This window comes from Eschrichtius robustus, chromosome 11 (assembly GCF_028021215.1).
Source record: "Eschrichtius robustus isolate mEscRob2 chromosome 11, mEscRob2.pri, whole genome shotgun sequence".
Classification (NCBI taxonomy): domain Eukaryota; kingdom Metazoa; phylum Chordata; class Mammalia; order Artiodactyla; family Eschrichtiidae; genus Eschrichtius; species Eschrichtius robustus.
Window position 1 is genome coordinate 75,204,730 of NC_090834.1, and position 19,668 is coordinate 75,224,397.

General features: G+C 45.7%; 1 protein-coding gene across 4 annotated transcripts in view; it reads right to left on the reverse strand.

Annotated features, from left to right (window-relative positions):
- SERGEF (secretion regulating guanine nucleotide exchange factor) overlaps positions 1–19,668 on the reverse strand; it is a 228,000-nt gene that overhangs the window by 38,186 nt on the left and 170,146 nt on the right. The window contains exon 11 of one of the 4 annotated variants that reach the window (XM_068555085.1): positions 12,284–12,309. The exons of the other annotated variants lie outside the window; for them this stretch is intronic. Within the exon in view, the coding sequence (XP_068411186.1) occupies positions 12,299–12,309 (11 nt within the window). The 3' untranslated portion in view covers positions 12,284–12,298. Of the gene's footprint in view, positions 1–12,283; positions 12,310–19,668 lie in introns of those variants that run through there. 4 annotated transcript variants of the gene reach the window in all.

A 19,668-nucleotide genomic window follows, 5' to 3' on the forward strand; every position in this document is an offset into this window, starting at 1 on the left:
AATGAAGCTGATATCTACCTACCGTGGGGATTAAATACCAAAACATACATAATAACTCTGCCACAGTTCAATCATAGTAACAACAGCCTACATATAAAGGCCTTATCTGTGCCAGGCACTGTATTATACACTCGACATGAATTAGCTCATTTAATTTTCACCAGGAGGTACATGCTATTGAAGAATTCAAAAACTGTTGGTTTCTCCCTAAAGCTGTGCCAAACCACATCCTTGGATATTTTTGGAAGGAATGTACCAGTCCTTGGAAGGCTTTTTGCAGATCCATTCCATGCAAAGCAGCTGTATTGACATCCATTTTGTAACTATCTGTAATCCCCAAAGTTTGCTGCAACTGACACAGAGCTTTAACTCTTGGGCTCCCCAGTGGGAGTCTGCAAACTCAAAGAAGCCCTTACAGGGACTTCCCTGGTGGCGCAGTGGTTAAGAATCCGCCTGCCAGTGCAGGGGACACGGGTTCAAGCCCTGGTCCGGGAAGATCCCACATGCCGCGGAGCAACTAAGCCCATGCGCCACAACTACTGAGCCTGCGCTCTAGAGCCTGTGAGCCACAACTACTGAAGCCCACGCACCTAGAGCCCGTGCTCTGCAACAAGAGAAGCCACCCAATGAGAAGCCCGCGAACCGCAACGAAGAGTAGCCCCTGCTCGCCGCAACTAGAGAAAAGCCAGCGTGCAGCAACAAAGATCCAAGGCAGCCAAAAATAAAAATAAATAAATTAAAAAAAAAAAAAAGAAGCCCTTACCAAAAGGCTCTTTCCAAGTGCCATTTATGGTAGGAAGAAAAACACTGAAGAACGTGGAGCATGCTATTAAAAGAAAGTGACCAGGCTGGGAGGATGGGGGGAATGGGGAGTTATTGTTAAATGGGTACAGAGTTTCAGTATGGGAAGATGAAAAAGTCCTGGAGATGGATGGAGGTGATGGTTGCACAACAAGGTGAATCTACTTAATGCCACTGAATTGTACACTTAAAATGGTAAATTTTATTAGGTATATTTTACCACAATAAAAATAGTAATAGTAATAATACTACTACTAAAGTAACCAGAGTGGTAAGGGGTCTAAAAACCATATTGATGGAAAGCACCTGAAAGAACTCGGGTATTCTGCAGGCAAAAGTTTTTGAAAGCCCCTGGTTTTCAGGATAATGATAATATTATCCACTACTTATCAAGCACATCATATATGTAGGCACTTCAGCGATATCATCCTTTATTCTCCAGGTTGGCTCTACGAGGCATTTCTTGCTTAGAGGGATCAGGTGACCAGCCCAGGATCACACAGCTAGAAAGTGGCAGAGATGAGATTTGAACCCAACCAGTTCAATATACCACGTCCTTCTATTCAGCAGGCCTCAGGTAGGGCCTGAGGTTCTGCATTTCTTTCCTTTGGTTTTTTTTTTTTTTTTTTTTTAGTTTTCATTGCAGTATAGTTGATTTACAATGTTGCGTTAGTTTCAGGTGTACAGCAAAGTGAATTGGTTATACATGCTGCCTCATTCAAATATTGAATAGATACCTGGATCTTAAAATGCTGAGATTTCTTTCAGTCTTAAGATTTTATTATTCTGAATTGGGGTGTGGGGGGTAGGAAGGTCAGACATCCATTTTCTTGAAGGCTCCGTGCACTGTCAGGGCACATAGGTAAACCTGAGCCTACTGAGAGGTACCCTACACTCCAGGGATAACCATTCTGATGAGAGGAAACTGGAAGACCTTTGAGATTACAACCTAAGGCAATACCAATTGATGCTGCCATGGGCTGCATCGGCCCCATGGACCACAACAAGCTCCCATGGCTGGGGAGGAGGCCATCAGCCAACAGAGAACACACAGCAAGCTCCAAATACAGCAAGAGCTACTGAAAGCACTTCTCCCCCACAGTGTAGTCACCATAGCCCAGAAGAGAAATTTTGAAGAGTACGAGGAAGGAAAAGGATGAAACAGAGGAAGGATAAGAGACAGGTGAGAGGGTTCTGAAGGCTACAGTCTCTGTTTAAATCCCAGCCTATTGCTCTACTGGTAAGAGCAGACTTGTCATCACTCTGAAGCTGGAGCACAGTCTCATGACAGCCTGGGGTGTCTTCAGAAGTCTCTTGGCATCCCTTCTATTTTTCAGTGACCTCCCTCCTGTCACTGAATCTTCCTTTCTATGGACAAATGGACTTGGGAAATGGTCCTCAGGTATAAGTCAGTATCACAAGCACCCAGTTAACAAAGGTATTATGGCAGAGTCAAGGGAAATGGGTTTTCTGTAATGCTGGCTATTGATCTGAGGCCTCTGGACACTGACTCTGCCTTTTCCCCACTGGACAAAATGTAGACTCGCTGACCCTGAGTTTCTTTCAAAAAGCAGAAGAGCCTTTTGTAGGAGAGATGTTTGTAAACATTCTCTTAAAAGAAAACAGAGAAATTGTTTTAAGTTCTTCAAGAATGATGAGCCAAGCCTTGAGTAAAAAAAAGACCTGTTATGCCACAAGAAGCGGCTATTACCTGGATGCAGCAGGACCTACTCTGCATGGCCAGTGCCATCAGCAACTACACGCTCCGTTACAGAACCAGGAGCCAGCGAAGGAGTGTTGAGACACCCTGCATCTACTCCTGTCCTCCTCGCTCCCAATGCATACCTGTATCCTTGAGTTATTAAGTTGGGAACTCAAAATAATCTTACAGATGTGTGTGTGTGTGTGTGTGTGTGCGCGTACGCATGCCCGTGTGTGTGTTCCCACCAATCCCCAGACTCTCGCTGCATTTCCTGCATTCTCCTTCAAGAATTACCTTGTCTCACTGATCCTGCCATACTCACTTGTAAGGTGGGATGCATCCGTACGAGCTACACGGGCTGCCCTGTGTTGGCAGGGGGACCACCTCCTGAGAAGGACTCTTGGCATCCTGAGCAGAGCTGTGGCTGACCAGCCTGCCACACGGATCTAGTTGGAGTCGGCTGGGCTCCACCCAACACAGTGCTTGGCTGTCGCCTGCTCACTTTGAGTGGAGGATCCGGCACTTATTTTAGGTCCTTATGAATAATACATTTTGTCATCTTGATTCTTCAAGGCCTTCTTTTAAGCTATTTTTTCCCTCTTTGGGAAAACCACTTTTACACTACGAGACAGAGCTGTTCATAAATCAAGAGGAGCTCCAAGTGACCAAAGATTGAATTCCTGAATTCCTGATTTTGGAGGGAGTAAGCAGCCACCAAACCTGATTAGTCAAGGAAGAAGCTGGCCTCGTAGAGGAAGAGGATCTTACTTCAATGAAAAGAAATGGTCACAGTCTCTCTGATTCCTTGTCCTCTGATCCAGGAAGTCCTAGTATCAGACCTTTAAATACCAGCTTCAACCCCTACCTTCCTGAGTCCCTACAGGTTGGTATGCTCAGTAAAATGCTAAAGAGTCTCACCATCTGTGAAGTGGAGACAAGGCTACATGCCCGGCATAAAGTTAAAGCTCAGTGTGTGAGCTCTCTGACTCTCCTTGTCTCCTGCAGCTCTCAAGAAGACACACTTGTACCTTGAAAAAATATCATTGTTTCCCCTCTTCACTGGTCATGAACTACTCAAGAAGTGTTCTTAATTAATATGGTACAAAGAAGCCCAGCTGTACAGTGGACAGAGCGCTGAACTTGGAATTGGAGAGACCAGGGCTTGAATCCTGGCTTATTATGTGATAAACCAGGATAATCCTATACTTGTTATGTGATCTTGGGCAAGTTCCTTAATCTTTCTGGACATTAGTGTCTTAATCAATAAATGGGGATAACTCACTAACTTCAGAGTATCTTTCAAACTTTAATGTACATATGAATTGCCAGGGAATCCTGTTAAAATACAAATTCTGATTCAGCAGGCCTCAGGTAGGGCCTGAGGTTCTGCATTTCTTTCTTTTGGTTTTTTTTTTTTTGTTTTTTGTTTTCAGTTTTCATTGCAGTATAGTTGATTTACAATGTTGTGTCAGTTACAGGTGTACAGCAAAGTGAATTGGTTATACATATACATATATCCACTCTTGTTTAGATACCTTTCCCATATAGGCCATTACAGAGTACTGAGTAGAGTTCCCTGTGCTATACATAGGTCCTTATTAATTATCTATTTTATATATAGTAGTGTGTACATGTCAATCCCAATCTCCCAATTTGTCCCTCCCCGCCCTTACCCCCTGGCAACCGTAAGTTTGTTTGAGGTTCTGCATTTCTACTCAGAGCGGGCCAAGGTTGAGGTTGAGAACTTGGGGATCACCTTTGGAGTAGGAAGGACATGCCTGGTCAGGACACTTTATAAATTTTGAAGGGCTATCTCAGTTTAGGGTCTGATTCATTACCTATTGTTTTTCTACCTTAGAACACTAAGAAGGCCATTATACAACTTAACTTCGACTATGTATTAATCCTTAATTCTTTACAGATAAGCAAAATAGTAATAATTTATGTAAAATAACAAGGGCTGGGGAAAACCACTTGTCACCAATTCTCTTCCCCTGAAAAAACAACTAATCAACCAAGCACAACACCTCTCCTATCAGCTAGCTGATGTAAAAGGCAAACAAACAGGGACTTCCCTGGTGGCGCAGTGGATAAGACTCTGCAGTCCCAATGCAGGGGCCCTGGGTTTGATCCCTGGTCAGGGAACTAGCTCCCACATGCATGCCACAACTTAGAGTTCGCATGCCGCAACTAAGGAGCCTGTGTGCTGCAACTAAGGAGCCGGTGAGCTGCAACTAAGGAGCCCGCCTGCCACAACTAAGACCCGGTGCAATCAAATAAATAAATTTTTTTAAAAAAGACAAACAGAAACAAACAAATCTCCAATAGAGCTTTGTTTGGGGGTAACATTTGGCCGTAACAATGTAAACTGTACCCTCTCCAAAAAAAAAGCATTGTTTTAAATCCCAGTGTTTATGACTAAACCTAAGAATTGACTTAGAGTGAAAGCAGGCTTTGGTACAGTGAAGATGGAAAAAACTGGGTCCCTGAGACTGGTTTGATGGGGGAGGAGGGGAGGAAACTGATGAGAGAATTTGATGGAATGAAACAAGGCAGCCAGTGAGTGACAAGGACTATGAAAGGGGCTCTCCTTCCTGGAACAATTGTACCTGTGTTCAAGACAGAGCTTTAGGGTCACCTCTCTGGTGGCACCTTCCCTGACAGCTGGTTCCTGCTCTTGTCGCCAGAGCGGTAATACCCACCCCTCTATCCACCCTGGAGCCAGTGCTTATCACATCGTATTGAACATTCATTTCCGTATTGATCTCCAACCCCTCGAGGTCAGGGACCATGTCTTATTTATCTCTATACTCTTAGCCTGGCACAGTGCCCTGACACATATTAGGCACTCAGTGAATAATGCTGACTGAATGCATGAGGTGGAGGATATTGAAGAGAAAGCTTAATGACCTTGCTTCAGGTTTTATCTTTCCTGGAAGTATTCATTCATATATTCTCTTGCTTGGTAAGCATACATGCTCCAGGTGGGAGCACTCAGACATTTTACCAGTTTTCAGTGTATTTCAGTCTGAGAAATGTTTCAAACTTCCTTGATCCCAAGATTGTAAACTTAGTAATACATGTAATAATTTTGCATACATATATGTTAGCTTTATAAATATATATAAAACTTTTAGCATTTTTCCCCAAGCGCTTTTCTTTTTTCACAGTAAACTGAGTACATAATTTCCCCGTTTTCAAACAAGGAAACTGATGCCCAGAAAAATAATTAAGTGACCTAAGGCAGAGTCTCAATCTTTAAGGTACATAAAAATCACTTGGGACACTTGTCTAAGATACAGATTCCTGGCCCCCACGCTGAAATACTGATTCAGTAGGTGTAAGGGGGAGCCCAGGAATCTGCATTTTCATGCTCCCAGGTTCTGAGGCAGGTGGTCTTGGCCCAGGGCCTTCCTCAGGTCAGAAGTCAGGAGCTTGGTGTCTGCTGGAGGTCATCTCAGGGCTTTGGTTCTAAACCTAGAGTCACGGGATGGGAGGCAAGTCACATGCACGGCACCTTCACAGGGCCTGGCAGGAAACCTAAAACCGGAGACGCTCAGACGATGATGGCAGCTCCAGTGTCCCGTGCGTAAAACCACGAAGCCAGAGTGCTGGCTGGTAAATGGATAACATTGCTGAGGACTCACGACCTGGAAGGCCAGGCTCTGGAAAAGGACCAGGTCCTCTAGGCAAGAGGGACCAAAAAAAAAAAAATTACAAAGAGGGTTAACTTAGAAAATATTGAAGGTGTTTGGTGCATTTATTTTGGATTTATTTCCCTCCCTGTCCACTTTGAGGTAGTTTACCGAATGGAACCAATGGGACAACTCAGTAAAGAACAGCAGCCGAAGCAAGTACAAGTGGACTTCTCCCTTCCATCTGCCTTCCTCATCCAAGCCCCACTGGCTGGACTTCTGTGTTTCTCCCCCATCAGCTCCTTCCTTGTCAGCCCACTGCCAAGGCCCTAAAGACCTCAGGTGTTGTCTTTCATCCAAACTTTATACAAAAGTCTCCCAAAGCTCTGCCTGATGCTTGCCTCTCCTTTCCCAGTCTACCTCCACTAGAAAGCCTCATTATCTTCCCAAGGTGCAGATCTCATCACAGAGGGCGAGACCACTGTATTTGAAGCCAGAAGATCTGGATCTGGTGCTGGCCCTGGCTCCAGCTCCATCATTAACTAGTTGTCTGGCCTTGGGTTAGTAACTTCCCCTTTTGGGATTCAGTCTTCATGTGTGAGATGGAGGGCTGGACTGGGTCATCTCCAAAGTCCTTTCCAACCCTAGGATTTTATGCACACTTCTGCCTAAAAACTATTAGTGACATCTGATTGCCTACAGAATTAAATATATAATTACCTTATCCTGGAACATCTAAGGAGGCCCTCTATAATCTGGCCCTACTATGGACTAAATGTTTGTGTCCCCCCAAAATTCATTATGTTGAAACTCTAATCCCTGATGTGATGGTGTCTGGAGATGGGGTCTTTGGGAGGTGATTAGGTGATGAGGGTGGGGCCCTCATGATGGGATTAGTAACCTGATAAAAAGAAAGAGAGCTTTCTTTCTCTCTCTCTCTCTGCTCTCTACCATGTGAGGACACAGCAAGAAGGCCATTTGTGAACTAGAAGGAGGGCTTTCACCAAGAACCTGACCATGCTGTCACCCTGATCTTGAACTTCCAGCCTCCAGAACTGTAAGACATAAATGTTTGTTGTCTAAGTCACTCAGTCTACAGTACCCTGTTATAGCAGCCTAAACTGACTCAGGCCTCAACATTTTTTTTTTTTAAAAGCATTATTCTCCTTTATGTTCCTTTTGTTATAGTCAAACTGAAGTATTCCCAGTTTCCTAAACATGTCTGGAAAGTTTTTTCTCCCTCAATTCTTTTGTCATTATTTTATCTTAGAAAACCTACCACATCTATTTCAATGTGTATGATCCCTACATTTTTTGAGGTCCAAATCCCATGGATCTCATTTAGGTTCTCCGTTTTTAAAGCCTAAAAGCAAACTCTTTCCCCTCTGACTGCGAGCACGTCATCTGCCCCCTCTCACAGCTGGTGTCACAGTTCTCCCTGGCCCTGGTATCACAGGCTGCCTGGCCCTTGCAGCCTTTTGTCAGCTCCCTGAGGGCAGGGCCTGCATGAGTCTCCTACCACTTAGCACAGGGCCCTGCCCAGAGAAGGTTTTGACAAGTGATTGTTGAATGAATGTCAGAAAGCACATGCTCCCATTTTAGTTAGATCTTGAATTTCAGTGGGAGCCGAGGCAGAAAGGGTAACATGGGCAAAAGAAAAAAATATGAATTCCTGTTGCAGTGAACAACTTTTTCTTTGAATTGGCCCCAAGTATGTGAGTCATAAAAAGGGGCCACTGAGCTTGGTGGCGTAGTGTACCCATTGCTCATAAAGGCCAATGGCTGAATGCCTGAGGTGATTTTCCCTGCCAACAACAGCTTGTGCTGAGGAGCTCGACTTGGTGGCTGTAGGCTAGTGACCAGGAGCTCTGGGCAGCCCCTGAGCACATCCTCATGGCCACGCTGGCTCGGTGAATTCTGAGCCCTACGTGGTGTGTTAAGAGGTAGACTTCCTGCCTGTATGATGTACCTGAAGGGGTCTCCTCTTCTGACCTCCCCTAGTCCTGTCCCCGTTGATTCTCAGTCTACCTGGGGTCACAGTCAAGTGTGTAGATGTTTTATCTTGATGACTAGACTGTCAGTTTCTGCCTAGAAGGCTCTTGTACATCTTGTGTCTTGTTCATCTTCCTCTCTCCCACATGCCTAGCACAAAGCCCTGCTCATAGCAGATGTCAATAAATGTTTTCTGGATGGATGCTCAAATTTAGATCAAGTTGACTCAAGTCCCAATTAAAATCCCCAGTCAGGAAGACAAGATTTAATTCATTTTCTTTCCTACAAAAAGGACAATCTTGCTGTGTAATATAACCTAATACATTTTCTTCACAACTCAGAGACAGACGCAGGTTCTGTTTTTAGAAGGCATATCTGAGATGTTGTAAAGTATTGCTTCATTTTGATGTTTTATTCTGATTAAATTTGAGGCACATCAGAAATATGAGTGATGACTTGGCTTGCTCTGAACCATTCTATTCATCATCCTAGAATCCTAGGACAGCAGAATGTGAAGGGCCATAGAGACCAACCAGGTCATTGTATAGTTAAGAGAAATGAAATTCAAGAGCTGGGATTAGAACCCAGGTTGGATGTTTGGTTGGTTGGTTGGTTGGTTATTTTCTTCTTCTAGTTAATTTACTCAACAAACATCACCAGGCACACACCGTGTGCCAGGTCCTGTGCTGGGTGCCAGGGATATGGAACTGGCAAGGACAATCACAGCCATCATTGAACTCTTAGACTAATGGTTATTTCCTGGTTCCTCAGCCCAGGATATTTTATCTTCTTCAAAGGAGCTACACAGCCTTTTCAAAAGAGCTTCCTGGGGAAAAGGACCAATGTCAGTTGGACAAGGAGGCCTTGCATTTATTAAAATACTGCACTTCCCTACAGGTCAAGTGCATCCATTCAAGGCCTAGTGGCCCAGAGTTCCTTGAAAGCCTGGTACTTTCTGCCTCACCACTGCCCCCCTGGAGTTCATACAACCATGGCCACACTCAGAAATATGTTCCTTCAGGCTAGATTGTTATTTCTTCTGTTGGCCCAACAGCCACTCTCCCGTCAACAGCAGGGACGCTGGGTTCTCTCTGACTGTCCTCCAGGTCTTACACAATGTAGGCAATTTATACTTGTGGCTGATGAGATAACTATAAAAGGTAGTTTTTGGTCCTAGAACACTTCTCTCTTTAAACTCCTCCACAGACTCATCTTCTTCCGGGAATGGCAAATAGGCCTCATCCCCTGCCAATTCTGGTTGACTGGAAGTGACTGCCTGGAGAGCTGTGATAAGAACGTTCCCGAGGCTGCATCCAGACGCAGCAGGTATGGGGCAGCTATGTGTTTTCCATTAACTAGACCCTGGTTTTAAGACCTCCATTGGTCCCTGGATGTGTAAAGGATTAAGTCCAATACACTCAGTATGGCACACAAGGCACTTTGCAGAGCAGTCAGCAACCTTACATACCAGCCTGTTCCTCTCCACCATACACTCTAAACCCCAGCCACACTCAGCTGCTTTCTGTTTCTTGAATATACTGCCATCTTTCAGGATTCTGGCCTTTGCAAATGCTATTCCCTTTTCTGGAATGTTCTTTCTCCTAACCCCTTTGATGCCCGATTTCTCTGTGAGGCCTTCCCTTACTTCCCCTATGAAAAGTCCTCTCCTTCATGTTCCCACATCCCCTTGTTCATCCCTTTGTCATTATCCCCACTCGCTGAGATTTGTCTGTTTACATTTCTACCTCCCCCAAGAGAAGGGAGGTGCTAAAGAGCAGAGCCCTATCTTACTCACCACCAGCAGAACACCAGCCACGGATAAGGCACTTGCTGTAGGACTGCTGAACGAATGAATTCTTTGAAAAATCTCCCCTTTTCACTCCTCCAAGCTGTCTTTCAGAGATGCAAGGACTAGCCTCTATCTAGGGTCTCTCAAACTTGCAGAGGTATATCCTGGCAGTCAGGTCCGTCACCTCTCCAGTCTACCCACCGCCAGATGTCTGTCGTTCCCCTCAACCCCCAGTTTAGGAACTGAAACTAGGGATCACTTTGATTTATGCTAAATGGGTACTGAATAGATTGAGCAGAGTGGATTATTTCATCTAGTCCTTCACCAAGCCCTGCTGTCCTAACTTCAACATAATCACAAACTGATGTGCTTCTGTCTCCACGGTCATAACCCAGTCCAGGCCACTGTCAACTCTCCTGGGCTATTGTAACAGCCTGCTAACTGTTATCTCTGCTTCCTTGTTCACATTTTACAATCCATTCTCCACTTAGCCACCTCAGCTTTCTTTCGGATCGTATCACTCCTCTGCTTAAAGCCCTTCAGTGGCTTCCCACTGGTTCTAGAAACGCAAACTCTCTGGCCTCCGGGGCCCAACATCCTCCAGCTCCCGACCTTCTCCCTTCTCCCTCCTCCCTCTGGCGTGCTGTGTCCCAGTCGTCCAGATCTCCATTTCACTCCAGAACAGCCAAGCCCTCTCCACCCCTGGGTCTTTGTTCTCGCTGCTCCCTCAGCCTGGAATCCTCCTGCCCCAGCTTTTCCTTGAAGATCTCAGCTCAAATGGCACCTCCTCAAGGAGTCCTTCCCTGACCACCCGACCTAATCACAGTGCACAAAACGCCCGCCAGTTATTCTCTATCTCGCAGCCCAATTAATTTCTTTCATGGCACTTAAAATCTCAAATTATCTTTCCAACTTACTTCCCGTTTTTATTCTCTACCTCCCACCCTAGAATGCGTGCTCTGGGAAAGCTCCACGAAGGACAGACCCGCCTGCTTCCTTCACTGCCACACCCAGGGCCTGGCTGAGAGCAGGTGCTAAATAAGCATTTATTGAGAGCCAAATAAATACATTTCTGAGGATCCCCAAAGACAGGGCTCCTATTTTTGCCCATGACTTACTGCATATGCTTCTTAAACATTAAATAATAAGCTGTAGAACATCACGTTGGAAGTCAGGAGACCTGGGTTCCAGGTCACAGCCATGTGCCAGCCCTCATGAAACACAACATCATGAAGGTTTCAGGCAAGATGCCAAAATAAAGAAAACAACCTGTATTTGCCTTAGAGAAAGTCGGGAAAGGGGAGCGTCCTGAGGCTGGGAGGGTTCCAGCACACAGCCCTGGGGCAAATGTCAGGGGTGTGGAGCAGCATGCCAGGAAAAGATGGTGCTTCCTGAACTGGCAGAAGACTAAAGAGGCGGCATCTGACAGACAGCTCAGATCAGAGACTTGAAGTGGCCTCTGGAGGGTGGGAAGAGAGTGAGAGAGAAAGCTATGAAAGGACTTGGGCATGACCTCAGCTTCTAAATGGATTAAATGCGATGCAGTGGAAAGACCACTGGATTAGGAGTCAGAGGGGGAACTAGAGAAAGGAAGGAAGCATTGATTGAGTGCCTCATCCATTGTAGGCCGTGTGCTATGCAGTTTACACACATTCATTCAGTCCTCGTAATCACCCTCCCAGGGAGGTATTAATATCCTTATTTTATAGAGAAACTGAGGCTCAGACAAGTTACTCTAGCTCTCTGAATTTCAGGATGCTTACCTGTAAAACAGATAGTAATAAAACCCATCTCTCATGTCTACTGTGAGAATGCAATGAGATAAGGTGTAGAGCACCTATCACCATGCTGGATGCTTTGGAAACTTCACTGTTACCACTAATGTTGATAACCCTTTATAATGCTAATGACTAGTATGTGCAAGGTCACACGGCTCATGAATGTCATAGATGAGATGCAAATGCTGGATGGTGTTTCACTCTGTCAGGCTGCCCCTTAAAAAGACCAGGATTTGAAAAACAGCTCTGCCAATAATCAGCTGCGTGACGTCAGACAAATTACGGTACCTTGTAAGAGCCATATTCTCTTAATCTGAATAAAGGGGCCAAGAACTCTACCCTACAGAGCCTGCAGGGATGTTGGAGGAGAAAATAACCAATGAATATAAATCTGCATTGTATGTGCAGATGGAAACTGTGATGACTGTGACAGGCACCCTGAACCGGGACAAGTGTCTTCGGGTTGGCATGATTCACGTGTGCTAGATGGTGACAATGAAGCCAGAGCCATGCCTGGGGTACCAAGGATTCTGCAGGCAGAAAACGGCCTTGAGTTGACAGTGACTGTGCTAGCTCCATCCAAAGGCTAGTCCATACCTTGTTAATGCTCCCCTGTAAAATAAAAACAGTGTGAACCTCCTAAGACACCATCAGAAACACGCATCAGGATTTTATCCAACACATTAGGAAAATAACTCCTCACAAAATCAGCTTTAGGAAAGAGCTGGCATGAGAAGGGGACATAGCCAGAATTCTTACAGGGGTCGGATTGCAGCAACATGCCACCCTTGGAACCTGAAAGGATTTCTCTGTAACGAGGACCGAGTTCTCCAGGGAAACTTAAGCCAGGTGGGCTAACTGCTTGCTGAGCCCTTGTCTCCTCAAGCAGAAATAGGACAGTGTGTCCCAGCCCCAGGCTGCCAGCGAGCTGGCGCATGCCCTGCATTGTGCTCTGGGGAGCAACGAATGTTCTCTCTGACCGGAGTGTGCAGACCCAGGCCGTGCGCACACACCAGCGCTGACAGCTGATCCGCTGATCAGGTGCTCCGCAAAGCTTCTCCCTGTCTTATATCCTGGGGTGCTGGCTGCTAGGCTTAACTCATTTGACCCTTGTACACACACTTTGCGAAGTATTATGGACCTGGTTTTGCAGACCAGGAGGAGGAGGTTCAGACAGCAACTCGCCCAAGTCACACAGTTAGGAGAGGTGGAGCTGGGATTTAGCCAAGGTCCTTCTGACTTCAAGGACACTTCCATCCTTGGCAGACTTGCCTAAGGCAGACTTAACTTTTCAAGATGAAAAGCAAAGCCAAGAATCAGAGAATCTTAGAGGTGCAATTCTCAGTCTACCATCCCACCCTGGGAAGGAGTCTCCCTGTCCCTCCTGACATACGGTCACCCTCTGCAGGAACATCTCCCCTAAACAGGGGCTCACCATCCACTCCAGGTGTACAAAGTTCTTTGTTCCGCTGACATAGGGAACGTCAACTTCCCCCAAGTGCCTAAATTGGCATAGTTTTCCCCCTCCCTCACTGCACTGCATGTTAAACATACTAGAGGATTTTTGAAAGGACACTATGCTCCCTTTCATGACGGTAGTCACTGTCCTGAATTCATGTGGCTCGTGAGTTTAGATTTTCACAAGGCAAATGTTCTTACAGCGTGTATCTGTTGCACATGTGTATTCGCAGATCCTATCACATGGTGCCAGGGCTGAATGAGTCACTCCTCCGCTCTCCCCCCTCTGCCCCCCAGTCCCACTTCCTCGGCCATTTCAGATGAGGACACAAAGCCTGCACTGCCACTTCTCTCACCGTCACCTGGACACAGAAAGATGCTCTCGGACAACAAATAGGAAACATGTGGCCCAGGCGTGGGCGTGGGGGGTTGGAGCTCAGGCTGCCCAGCTGTGCCCCTTTCAAAGTAAAGAACTGGCATTGATGCAGATCCTGTCTAGGGAGACTCTGCGAAAGAGAGGAAGCCCAGAGACAGATCTGGGAGTCTCAGCTGAAGAGGGAGCCCCTGACAAACCAACTCTCTGAAGTCAAGGACGTGACCCCTTGATAAAAGTCAGCAGTCAGCATCCTGGAGAGTTAGTATTCAGAAAAAGGGCAGCATCCTATGTGGTTTCTTTCTGATCACAAGAACAGCAATGCCAGAAAGGTTCTGGGGATGACACTTCCCAAAGACCCAGGGGTCCTTTCTGACTTGGCATTGTGCCTGCCATATTGTGGATGGATATTAATAGAAAATATTTTAATTAATAAATGAATAAAGAAATGAACACACATCAAACACAAATATCTCAACCACAGATTTGGGGAAATAAACACCTAAGACAACATGTATCAACATCTGAATTGTTTCCCCTGGGGAAGCTGACTCTCTCCCCAGACTGTTTGTACCCCTCCCTTGGGCTGAATTCTCTCATGACACCCCTTTTCAGGATATTCTGGTAAGAAAACAGAACCACGAAGGGTGAGAAGCAAATCATGAGTCCTCAGACCAACTGGACTAAACAAGCCTGACCCCCAGAGAGCCTGGATCTGGGTCAGAGCGCCCAAAGGCATTCCAAGGTCATTGTGTCCTACCATTGGTAGCCCCAGGCATGGGTCATCTACCTCTGGATGTCTGAAAGGCACCTCAAACGCAATGTGTTCAAAAGCAGATCAAGATCTTTCTACCCAAATATGGTCTTCTCTTTTTCAGCTTTTTTGTTTGTTTGGTTAAGCTTAGAATGGCAGGGCCATAATTCATTTGTATATCCAGAAACCTGGGAGCTGTCCTTCACACTTCCTCTTTCTTCATAGGTCCATCATCAAGTCCTGCCAATTTTGCCTCCTAAATATCTCAAACCCCTTCTCCCTCCTCACCTCTGATTTCGCTACTCAGCCCGATCCAGCGTTATTTTGAGGGGGGGACTAATGCAAAGCTTCCTCTTACCTGGTTTCCCGACAGTGACTTTTGTACCCTCCCACCCATTCTCAACACCACTGCCAAAAAGATCTCTTATAAATACCAAGTTGGTCATATCACTCCCCACATGTGCAACACACATGTATAATAGCCTCTGTTCCAAATCCTTCAATGGTCCCCATGATCATAGAATAAGGAGAAAAAAAAAAAATCCTCAGCAAGGCCCTGATCTCCCTCTCCAGTCTCACACTCTTCCCCACTCTCTGTACTGAAGTCACACTGACCTTCTCAGTTCTCTGAAAGCACTAAGCTACCTCTCACCTTAGGGGCCATACTGGTCCATAAGCTTAGGAAGCTTTTCTCTACTTCACTCACTCCCTCACCTAATAAACTCCTAATGATCCTTCAAATCTCAGCTCAGTGTTATCACTACCTCAGTAAAACTATCCCTGATCACCTGAAGTAGGTCAGGACCCCTGTTATATACTTTCATGGCAACCTGTCCCTTTATCTCATAGCATTTATCCTAGTTTGTAATTTTATAATTATTTTAATAATTATCCTAGTGTAAATATTTTAATAGTGTCTGATTTCCCCATGAGACTGTAAGCTCCTTGAAGGCAGAGATCATATCTGTTGTATCATTATTGTATCTCCAGCTTTTAGCACAAGGCCTGACACACAGTAGGTCGTCAATAAAAATACCCTAAATGAATAAGTAAAACACAGCTCTTCCCTGAATTTATTCCAACCAATAACACCATGTTCCTTTCCAACACCATTCCTGAGGTTCTCTTGAGTTTGTCTTAGGAACTACTGGGGTTTTTTGCCATCTCTCCTCATCCCTCTAGTATCTACTATGATGGCCTACCTTCTACAGATCAAGAGGTCACGGCATTGTCACCATCACTGTCATGGGTCATCATCACCACAGTTAACATTGATGGAGGATTTCCTTACCATGTGTTAGGCACTATGTCAAGTACCACACATGTGGTATTCACACAGTCCTTATAGTACTATGAGGTATACATTACTCATCCTATTTTGCAGATAAAGAAACTGAGACTCAGAGAGGGTTGGCTAGAACATGGTAGGGCCAGGACTTGAACCTCAGTCTAACTCTGAAGTCTACAGTCTTAATGACAACCTGCTCCCCTGTAAAATGGAGCTAATAATACCTACTCACAGTGATGTCAGCACAGGGAAGATTCAGCAGAGGAGGCACTTGGTAAAGGGCGGCTGTTGTTGTTATTGTGGTGCTGGAGGCATCGTGGGGAGGGATAACCATTTACCATTTTTCCCAGAGGACAACGAATCTGGCTGCCCTTTGGGGGCTAAAACAGCTGGACTTGGTTTGAAAAAGACTTTTAAGGGGAGTTCCCTGGAGGTCCAGTGGTTAGGACTTTGCGCTTTCACTGCTGAGGGCACGGGTTCAATCCCTAGTCTGGGAACTAACATCCTGCAAGCCGAGGGGCACGGCCAAAAAAAAAAAAGACTTTTATGGAAAGCAGCATGCTGTGGCACTTCCAACCCAGAGTGTGTGGAGAGGGGAGCCGATGTGCTAACAAAACCAACCCAAAGATCTTCGGCCCTGGAAACTAACCCCTCTAAATGAACCTGGGTTTCTCACTGCAAGCCCAGACATCAGGCCTGCATGGAGAACCCAAACCTATAACAGTTCCTTGAATTTCTTTTGCTACTTCTTTTTCTACTTCCCTGTAGCAGAGTAATAGAGAGAATACACTGCATTTGGAGTCAGGAGATTCTAAGTCTGATTTCTGACGTGCTCAGGACTGAGCAAGGCCTGGACCTCAGTCAGAGCCTCAGGGTCCCGGGAAGCCAGGGGATGATAAAAGACCATATTTCATCCTCAGTGGCTGGCTTGGGGATGATCCATTCTTGTGAGTCTTCTGAGTTTCTTCCATGTAAAGGAAGAAAGCAACTAAAGCGTTTGAGTTCCTACTTAATGTCAAGCACTTTTACATGCATATTCTCATGCAGTAAGTTAATCCTTACAACAATCTTGAGCAACAGGTGCTATTATCCTTATTGTACAATCAAGGAATCTGCAGTTTAAAGAGACTAAATGACTTGGAATAAATTACCATACAAGAAGAGGTAGAACTGAGATTCACATCCATTTTTGTTAGTTTCCAAAATCTGTTTTTTTCATTTTATCATATCAGAAGATATATAATGACTGAGTCTACAGGAAAAATTATGGAAACTACTTGGATGTGCACAAATGGTAGCGAAGCCACGCAAGCCCATTCATTCCCTCCTTCTGCTTACTAAGCACTTCCTGTGTGCTAGGCTTTGTACTGGATTCCAGGGATACCGAGGTGGGCAAGATGTGGCCCTGCTCCTGAGAAGTTCACAGTCTAGTGAGGGGAGCTCTCTAGGGAAAAAAAGGATTAGAGAAAATCAGGAAAACTGAGCAAGAAAGAGAAGGCAGAGGGATTCTAAAACAGAACCAGTGGGGTTCTTGGAAGATAACTATTCCAAACCTGGCTGCATGACCTGGAGTTACCTGGAGGATTGTTAGAACTAAAAATTTGCAAGTACTCAATTCCCAGTTCTACAGATCTGCAATTGGGCCCAGTAATCTGTACATTTAACAATCATCTCAAGTGATCCGATAGAACTGGTTCACAGGCCAGGTGAGCAAAACCACACTGATCCAACCCTTTCACTCTGTAGGTATGAGAGCAGAGGGGCAGAAAGGGAAAGTGACCAGCCCAAGGACACACAAGAGTCAATGCTTCAGACTTACGCTTCCACCTCACAGCCAAGTGACTTGAAGTCATCTTTCAAAAATTCAGAATGATTTATTTTTAAGCATGATATATACATTTATAAGTGCACATATGACATATTTTATGTACATGGATTAGGTAGTTCTTTGAGGATGACGTTACGTGCCTACTGGAAAATTATATTCCACAAAAGTACAGTGTGGAAAATAATACAGATCAATTTAGGAGACTAAAATTATACATGGATACACAAAATGGAGATAGGTTTTCATAATCAAGAACAGTATTCGCATCCTCTGCTCGCCTCTGACCTACATATGACCTACCCTCCTACCTCTGAGCACCTCCAACCTAGGGGATCATTATAGTGCAGAAAACTTTATTAATTAATCAAGTGCTTCAAGGTACTGGTTCCCAGACTGTGATGGAGAGAAGGGGAAAGCCACAGACAAAGAGGCACTTTAGGAGCTGGCTACAGCCTTGTCTACCCACAGCACCTTCCTCCACCTGGAGTGACATTCTGGTCACTGAAAAAGTGCTGCGCCTCCCACTGCTGACTTCTCTGCTGTGAACTCAATCCCCTCGCCCCACTAGATCAGCGGAAAGATCCTCTCTTCCTCCCCGCTTGAGATTCTTTCCACGGGCTAAATGGAGGACACAGGCAAAGGGCAGAGGTACAGAGGGGCTTTGCGGCACGAGGGGAGGCCGGCCCCTCTGCGGGGCTTCTGTGAGCTCACGGCGCAACTGCTCCCCGGCCACCCCCACCGGCTCCCCTTCCCTTCCAGGTTCACTGTGGTTTGCCTGTATCTGCTTGTTTGAGAACTCAGCGCAAACTCTACCTGCTCTGTTTCCACTCCTTCTCGGCCATCTATTTGGAGATCTTGGTATAATGAATCCAATTCTATTCACCTTCTGAGGCTCAGCTACGAGGTTAGCTACCTCTGAGGCAGAGCTAATCCTTCCTCTTCTACTCGCAGGCCGCAGGCTCTGAGGCTGGTAAGGGAGCCCAGAAGCAGGGGTTGGCAATGTAGGTAGGAGAGACTCAGGAAAGCTCAGCGTTAGAGAAGCCAGATGTAGAAAGGGTTCCGGGAGGGGCTCATCAGTGTGCTGAGAGAGGAGGCAGCCTCTGGAAGGCTGGAGGTGAGGCTTGGGCTCAGCGGGCACTGGCCACCCTAGCCTGGCTCTGCCACCGGGTAAGTCACGCTCTTCTTTTAGCCTCATTTTTCTCATCTGTAAGTGAAGAAATTGAACTAGCTTATGTCCATGGTTTCCATATGCTTCTGAAATTCTAGATTTTCATTTTTTTTCCTTTGGCATTGGGTGCAAATGACTAAGATTGACACTACGAGTCAATAATAAATGTTTATGATCCAGAATCATAGATTCTGAAATCTTAGAGCTAGAAGAGATTGAGCAATCCACTTTCCTCTTCCCCACCCATTTGATGATAAGTAAACTGAGGCCCAGAGAGGGACTGTAAGTTCTGTGAGGGCAGGAACTGTCTGTCTTGTTCTCTGTGACATGCCTGGCACATTTTCAAAAATATATGTTGAATAAGTGAGTGAACAAATAACCTCCCTCAGAGATTATGCAGCCTGGGGACAGGGGAAATATCCTCACTCCTTGCCTGGAGGGAGGGAGGAGGATAAGGCAGGAGCCTCAGACTGCTTCTGGCCCTGAAGGTATGGTGCTTTCCAGCTGGAGAGCCAGAACAGAGCCAGGAACAAATTCTCAAGACTGGTGGTGCCAGCAGCCATTGGCCACAAAGTGGGCTTCTGCTAGAGTCCTCCGTGCTGTGCATAATGAATCACGATGTGTCAGTTACTGCATTCTGTTAACAAGCTTGTGTCCGCCTGTGCATCGCCAATGAGTGCCCTGCAATTTGCCACAGGTCTGCAGTTAATATGTGGCAGAGCCAGTGGGGCAGAGCATTTTGAGACACTCCAGGCCCAGGGAAATCAGGTGGTTGGTTTGTTTTTGGCAACTACTGGCTTCAATGATTGGGCAGCAGTATGTAGAAACGTACTTTCTCCTCTCTGGGGAAGACGTCTGCATACCCTTTCCTGTCCTGGAAGGAGTAGGTTGTCTGACTCAGATAAGTCCAGCTGGAGAAAGCCATCTCTACTGCTTTCTCTGAAGTACCAAGCAAAATGGGGCAGAGTTAGAGTGGTAATTTAAAAAAATCACCTCCAGCATGGTTTGATGAACTGGTCATCTGGTCATCAGCTTTGAAGTCTCACACAGGATCGAAATCCGGCCCCACTACACATGAGCTGTGTGCTCTTGCATAAGTCTC